This window comes from Verticillium alfalfae, genomic scaffold (assembly GCF_000150825.1).
Source record: "Verticillium alfalfae VaMs.102 supercont1.3 genomic scaffold, whole genome shotgun sequence".
Lineage (NCBI taxonomy): Eukaryota > Fungi > Ascomycota > Sordariomycetes > Glomerellales > Plectosphaerellaceae > Verticillium > Verticillium alfalfae.
Genome location: NW_003315036.1, coordinates 1,889,046 through 1,896,943, shown reverse-complemented (window position 1 = coordinate 1,896,943; position 7,898 = coordinate 1,889,046). Strand labels below are relative to the sequence as shown.

Sequence of the window (7,898 nt, the reverse complement as noted above, 5' to 3'; positions counted from 1 at the left end):
TTCGCTGCCCCAGGACTGAGGCCATGCACCTTATTTTCTGGCCTGTGTTTGGGATACATTCTCTCTAGAAGCGGCATCAGACATAAAGGACTGGGGAAACGACATAATTCATGATGAGAACCCCATACATATTTTCAAACTCCCGCCTGGTGAAGACGCCCCGCCCGACGCAGAAATGGCCCACGCTAGGCTCGTCGTTCGTGAGGTTATGGCATCCATGTCCTCGATATGTCGGCCCATCATGACGCGCCGAGGCTTCTTCGGGCTTGCCCCCTTGAACGTCGAGGGTGGCAAAGATCACATCTTCGCCATTCCCGGTGCCACTATGCCGGCGGTTATGAGGTGCGACATGCACAAAGACCCCCAAAGCATCGTCGAATCTACCATGCAAAACAGCCAGATGACCGAGAAAATGGGCATGGAGATGGTTGGAACATGCTATCTTGACGGTGTCATGGACAGAAAGACACGATATACATTTATGCGGTCAACTCGCCTCTGCATACTTTGAAAGTTCCTTGAGGAGCAACGTTGAATCCATGGATCTGTCTACACTGCAGAGGTCGCAATTGTTGGTGGTGCGCAGACGAGCAAGCAAATGATTTGATGAGATGTTATATATTACGATATGATGGCTTCACATAACCCTGATACCAACTTTGAGGCCACGCTCCCGTGATACTAACTCCAGCCTTCACCATCGAACGCTGTGATATCGCGTGTCGTCCTGTTCCCTTAAAAAGCCATTCCGCGGCTCTATAACCCAGCTTTCAAGCCTTCAACCACCTCCTTCAACATCCTCAAGCCGTAGAATTTGGCCACGTTTCCGTACACTGCAACTTTCTTCAATATGTCTTCACGGCTCACGCTCTCCACCCACGCGCCGCTGCAGACGCAGTGCTCCATGAACTCGTTCAGCCTCAGCGCGTGGCACTTTTCACACTGCACGTCCTGGCTCGCCCACTCGACGGCGAACCCCTCGACCTGCGCGATGAGCCTCTCCTCGATGGTGTTGCGGTCATACTCGGCCTCGCAGAACCCGCACCGCCAAGGCTTGTGCGTTTGCCCCTGGTCGGGCAGCAGGTCGGCGTCACGACAGAAATCCATGTCACGCGCCATGGTGCACACATCGCAGCTGAGCTGCGGCATCTTGAGGCTGGCGCTCGGGTTCTGGAACGTCGCGCCCTTGGAGAATTCGCGGACGTCAAACATGGCGAGGAGCTCCTTGCGCAGCAGGCGCGCCTCCAGCGTGATATTGCGGTCCAGGCTGAGGACTTGCATGAGAGACTTGACGAGCTCGAGAAGCGGGCCTGAGCGTGCACCGGCGCCGTCCGTATAGGCGGCGAGATGGGACCCAGGGAGAACAGGGAAAGAATAGTCGCCCGCGAGTTCGGGGTGGAGGAGCTCGCGCTTCTGAACAGCGAGAAGGTTCGAGATGGTCTTCTTAAGGGGCTTCTCGAAGCTCTTGCCGAGAAGAAGGGCACTCTCGTCGTTCGGATCTTTGCGGGAGGGTGTCAGCTGCGTAAGACGTTGGCTGTAGAAGTCCTCAATGTCAAAGGCCCGTTTGCGGTGCATGAGGTTGATGAACTCGATGACCCATTCTTGAAAGTGGGCTGAAGACGCTCGGGAAGGAATGTAGACATTTGCCAGTGCATGATCGTCTCCAGATTCTGGTTGTCCGCCTCGACGACCTCCTGGCACGCCTTGCCTCCGTAGTTGAACTCATCATACCAGACAAGATAGTCCCAGTACTCCTTGATCTCGAGATCAATGAAATGGAACAGGGGCTTGCTCTTTATTGACTTGATGACGTAGTTGCTGTAGGCGTACGCGGTTCCGACTTCGGCTTTTGTGGTCTGCAAAAGCAAACGATTCGAGTTGGCAAAGATGACTTGGCTACCGACCTTGCGGAAATCGCCCATAAGCTGCTGAAAGGCTTTGCGCGACATCATTTGCACGTAGTAGTGCAGTGCGCGGTCGTAGAGGAAGGAATCAGGACTCTCAACCCAACGCACAAGATGCTGCACCATGACATCGGCCATGGTGTTGCCCTTGCAGGCCTCTACCCACCACGCCTTGACCATTTCTCGCAGAACCAGTACACCTGCGTTGGCAAACGCATTATCAAACGAGATGACCTCATCAGCGTTTGCTCCAGCGTCCGCGGCAGGGTTAAAAGACACAGAGTCCGCACCCTCGAGATCATTAATCAAAGAGGAGGTCAGAATCGTATTAATGGCCAAATTGCGAACCTCAAGATCGATGCAGACAGAAGCGAAAGTGCCGGGTTTGTTGACGTTTGGCATCGAAACTGTTTCGAGGGGACCCGTGACATCGTCCTTTTCGTAGCCAGCATGATCCGGACGTGGGCTGGCGGACCACCACAGTACGACATTGTTATTTTGAAGTCGCCTGGCGTAGGCGATGTCGATCAAGAACCGTGGATCGTCCCTTTCCAGGTTGCAAAGAGGGACATCGCCGTATCTCGCGAGAGACATAAGATGCATAACCCATGATCCCAGACCAAGGTAGTGGCCTACAAGCCTTCTGGCTGCAACAGTCTGCCAGCCGAGGGGCGGCAGCGAGCTGTCGGTCGTGTCGTACTTCAAAGGAAGGACGGGGAATTCACTGAGGACGGGTACTTCCGAGATCAAGTGGTTCCGTTGTGATGATTGAATGACGAGCATCAGCGGTTTGACCTCATCCTTACGCAGCTTCTTGACAATGTCGCCGAGTTCAAGGTGAAGTTTCCTCCGTGTCGTGACTTGAGTGATCTTGAAATTGAGCTTCTCCTGGTACGGGAAGCACTCCTGCCAGTTAGTGCCTTCCGCTTCTTGCCCGCGCTGCTTGAGCGCATCTGCGTATATCCTGGAAACATTTGGTAGCTCTTGTCCCGAGTCTCTACTCTTGTTCAGGATGACGATGTGTGCTTGGCTGGTGGTTGTGGAGAAGAGACCGAATATTTGGCGTTCGCCTGCGGAGATCTGGGAAATGTAAAGATAGGCTAGGGGAGAGGCTTCTAGATACGGCTTGGGTTGCAGAGGTCGCATCAAACCGACAAGATCGAAGCCCTCGTCAAGACCTTTGCCAAGAACCCCATCCTTGGTCTCATCAACAGTACATATGTTGCCAAGCTGAAGTACGGCACGGATGTTGAGGGGCAAATTCTTCTCGTAAACACCTTCCACACTAGGGTGGTTGAACAGTGTGGAGAAGCTGTCAGCCTCGTTGAAGTAGACGTCCTCGGGCACCATCAGCTTGAAGAGGTGTGTTGATGAATGGCCGTTGGGAAGGGTATGGTTGACCTGTTCTACTTCACACCCGGCAATATCGACATCAGGCATGTCATTGCTCTTCAAATTGAGAAACACCACGCGTGACACCTTGATCTTGACTGTGTGAATCTTGGCATGAATGAGAACGTAGGCGTTAACGACACCCGGTGTCTCCGTCGTTTTCAAGTGTAACAAGTGCCAGTTATTGGTGAATGTGTTGTGAGCTTGGTGCATGAACGTTGTCTGGATGTTGTCTGCATATTGTTGCGTCTGTCGCCAAACAGTTTGCGTCGTTGAATGCGTGCTTGTCTCTGGATCTTCCATTTCTGCTTCTGATACTCGAGGAAAGCAGGGTAGTCCTCTGAAGGCAAAGGCATAGTCTTGGGTAACGCAGCGAAAGGATCTAGTGATTCTGTCGGTTCGGGGGATTTTCTTTTCTGCGACGTTGCTGCAGACTGCGATGCTGCAACGAGGGACGTTACAGTCTTGGGCTTGAGCAGCTTCGTGCCGAAATCTTCCATATCTTCTGCACCACGGCCATTCAGATTTGTGATGTCTTCAAGGGGTCCCTTGGTGAACATATCTGTCATCTTCTTCTGCTTCATCTTGTCGTCCTTGATGTTAATCCTGCGCTGAAGCCAGTCGGGGTGAGGCACTCGAGGCACTGGGTTCCGGACTTTCTGCAGTGCGGCAGGAATGGTGATGAGCTTTTGAATGACGGAGCCCAGACGCTCGAGATAGTAGTCCCAGTCGAGAAGAGCCCGAGGATCAGTGTCAGCGGGCTCTTCTTTGAGCCACTTCTTGAGATACGCCCGTTTCGTCTGCTCCTCCGCAGAAAAGATTGCTACAGGCACGGCTCGTTCTGTGACAGGTGCATTCTTTGGTCTTGCGCAGATGATGAATTTGCAGTTCAGACCCTTGTCTTTGACCATTTGCTCACCCAGGAAGTCGGCTAAGCGCTTGGCCGTTGTGATGGATGTTGATTTCTGCGAGCCATACTCCTCTAATGTTTTGGACATGCTTCGGTTCTCCGAAATCAGCTCCATCAGCTCCTCGTCCTCGAGTGATGCGCCCTTGCTGTGAAGGATATCAAGCCAGCGGTTAGCCACCTTTGCAACGGCCGTATAACACTCGGCCAGCGTTGTGCCTTCCAAGAAGAATTTGAAGATTTGTTGCTGGAAGATCTTGATGAGCTTCAGCTCACCTCGGCGCTTGACTTCGAAACCTTTGAGCTCTGCGAGACTTCCATCGTCGTTGAAGACAGCATAACGTTTCTTCAAGTTCTTGTCCTCTTCCTTTGAAGTTGGCAAGACCATAGCCTTGTATGGACCGTCGACTTCGAAAAAGATGGAGTTGTCGCTGTGCGTCTCATACTTGAACGTCTTCTCGTCAACCAGGGTTTGGTACTGGTGATTCGTGAACTTGGCATGGACAAGATGGTTCAACATGACACAGGGGTACGAGACAGTGACCTTCTTTCCGCCTTTCATCTTGAACGAGAAGTTCTCCGGGAACGTGGCAGGCAACATGCACCAGATACCGTCCGTATCCAGCTCTAATGGACGGCCAAGACGCTCAACAAGGCCACGAGCAAGCTGAATAATCGTGGCGCCGGTCAAGCATGTGACACCAGCCATCTCGAGCGAGTACCATCGCGAACCCTTTCGCATAACGTAGCCGTAGAAGGAATTGAGAATGACCTTGTGGGCCAATTGTAGCGAATCGAATAAGATGATCATCTTCTTCGCTGCTTCAACCTCAGTGGAGCTTGCTCCGGAGGACTTGAGGGCCTCTGTTTTCCCCTTCCAGACTTTCGCCTTTCCTTTGTAGTCGTAACGACGGTCACGAAAGTCGCGCACCGTGTTGATGTAGAACGGGTTCTCTCGCTGGCAGATGATGGCTTCCTTGGTTATAATGGTGGAGTCGTGAATCTTATGATAGATCTTCTGCGAATACATTTGCAGACGTTTCCTGATGAGAGCCGTTTGTTCGTCTTGTGATAAGTCTTGGAACGGTCGCATGGGCGAGTTGGGATATTTCCCAGGGAACTTTTCACTTTCCAGCGCATTTCGGATCATGTTGTACTCGTCTCTCTTCGCAGGGATGTACTCTCCTCGCCACGACCATGGCAGACGTCGATCGCAGGTCTTGCCCGGTCTGTTGAAGTCGCAAGCCGCACAATCGGATTCCTGGACCATGGAGTCGGGCTGCAGTCGATTGGTCGTCATGATGTTGGGATACATGGAAGCAACGTCCAAGTGGTAGATGAGGGGTCGCTCCATGCGATTTGGTGTCTCCTTGAGAGCCTGTAGTCGTGCAGCTACCTGTGCCTTGACCTCCTCGTAGTTCTCGACATCAGCCATGGACTTTTTCTCCTCAACCTCGATGGTGAACCGTAGCGCTGAATCAAGGTCATGGAGCAGCTCGTCCACTGCTGTCGGGTCCACGGCAAAATTGACTGGTATGTCGGCCCGAAACACACCAGCTTCTATACTCTCGACGTGACCACCAACATAAGTTTCGGAATCGAGCAAGTGGCCATCCCAGAAGGCTTCTTTTGGCGCCATGTGCTTGTTAGGAAGCACGATTTTCCTCTCATACGCCTGCACCATCAGCAGCATCTCGCAAAGTGTGCCGGTACCTTTCCTCAGCGTATCATCGCCGCCCAGCGGCAGAATTGTGCAGAGGGAGAAGACGAAGGGGTGGACGTATTTCATATACAGGTAGTAGGTCGCAACAGCATCGGAAACGGAATACTCTGCCAGGGTTTGCGGTCGTTCAGCGGCATAGGGCGTCATGAGTTCGGGGTCGAGCTCGTCTGGGTCGTATCCGAGCTTCGCGACTGTGACAGCTTTCAGACCTCGCGATCCTTGTGGTAGGTATGAATCACGATTGACCCAGTGGAAACAATCCATATGCACGCCATAGCTGCACTGGTACTGATCCTCACTGTTCTTCTTCCAGCCAATCTCCTGGTACATGTCGATGCCGTGGAAGCTGGCTCTCGTTTCCACAAAGGGCCAATCGAAAAAGTCACCGTTGTACGTTGCAATGACAGTTGGTCTGGCCTCCTTGATGTGCTCAAAGAATCTCTCGATGACATTCTTCTCGTCCTTCTCGTTGAAAATCATGAATGCACCTGGGTACTCGGGTTTTGGCGTGTATTCGAAATCCGAAATGTCTTCAGAGACAATTTCGCGATTGGTAATCAGGAAACCCTGGCCGTCGATCATGTACGATATCATCATGATCTGGTCCGTGGCGGCGTCAGGGAATTTCAGGGGCAATTTCGACGTCTCGATATCGTAGGCCATGACGACGGGGTCGGCCATGGCCAGTCGCTCCTCGTTGCATATGACGGATGTAATGCCGTGTTTCGAGTCCACGAAGTACCATTTTCCCACTCGTATATCTGTTGTTCGTTAGCATCTCCTTGGTTGTCAAGCCATTGCCGAAGGTCCATACTCAAATCAATCATTACTCGTACATGGTACGGGCACATCGTACTCTCTAATATCGACTATAAAGTCGCTCGCATCGGCAAAAGAAGCATTCGCTCGTCTATCATCTTCTCGTGAATCGTCAAAAAAGGTCAATGTCGCCGTTCGCCCTGCCAAAATGTTAGCATTTCCAGACCCCTCGAAGAGCAGTTGCAGGGGGGAGGGGGGGCCTTACGTGGCAACCTCTGCATACGCCTCCATCACATCCACGTTTCTTCTTATTTCTTCCGCCGGCAATAGGCATAAATGTCCCTGCGCGCCGCCAGCAAGTCGTTGACGTTGAGAAAGCGCAGCCCCAAGAACGGCCGTCGGTAGCCCAGCAAAGTGGTTCGGCACCTTCAGGTCCTCCTTCTCGATCCTCTTGATCGTCTTGACGCAGCCCGTCGCCGGCACGCGCTTGAGCCACTCCTCGACCTCGCTCTCGCGGCCCCTTTTTAACGGCGACGAGGAAGTAGGGTTCGTACTCGACCGTCGCCTTGAACGTCGCGCCGTCGTCCTCCATGAAGTAACAGTCGAGCGCGGCGCGGCCGCCGGGGTTCCGGTCGTCCTCGACGGCCGTGGGCTGCACGTTGACGAGCCAGCCCTCGCGCCGCCGGCCGCCGCCCTCGTGGCGCGCGAAGCCCATGGCCTCGTCGATCGTGTTGCTCAGGCGGGTGCGCTCCCAGCGCTCGTCGGCGGAGGTGGCCTCGGCGCGGGAGGAGGCGTCGAAGGTTCGGGGTTTCGTGGAACGGCCGCCGTGGAAGGCGACTTTGCCGCCGCGGCGGTAGCCCTTTTGCGGGCGCCGCAGAGATGTGTTCGGCATTTTTTTCGCTGTGAGGGAGGGGTGTAGGCTTCGAGGTTGGAGGGGAAGACAGAGAAGAGGAGGGAGAGTGAGGGGCGAAACGAAAAGGAGAGGAAGGTTCGGGTTGTCGTGCACTCAGGGTATCATGGGAAAAAAGGAGTGCAAGTCGACAGACAAGTGATGGAGTGATCGGGGTTCGAGGTCGTCACTCAGTAGGGAGACTGGCCTTTCAGAATACAAACTCGCACCGTTGCAGGGCGTTGTTTCGAGGGGGATGTGGTCTTGGATCCAGGGTGTGTGCAGTGTGTGCTAAAGTGGAATTGCAAATCGCGGGTCAGTCCC

General features: G+C 53.5%; 1 protein-coding gene across 1 annotated transcript; it reads right to left on the bottom strand.

The window, feature by feature from the left end:
• Positions 1–756: 756 nt before the first annotated feature.
• Positions 757–7,577, bottom strand: VDBG_03087 (DNA polymerase epsilon catalytic subunit A; the record flags this gene model as incomplete). Its single annotated transcript, XM_003006902.1, has 7 exons — positions 757–1,534; positions 1,597–3,545; positions 3,758–5,676; positions 5,758–6,687; positions 6,763–6,836; positions 6,951–7,193; positions 7,240–7,577. The coding sequence occupies 7 exons, from the start codon at positions 7,575–7,577 to the stop codon at positions 757–759; spliced, it is 6,231 nt and encodes a 2,076-aa protein (XP_003006948.1).
• Positions 7,578–7,898: the final 321 nt, after the last annotated feature.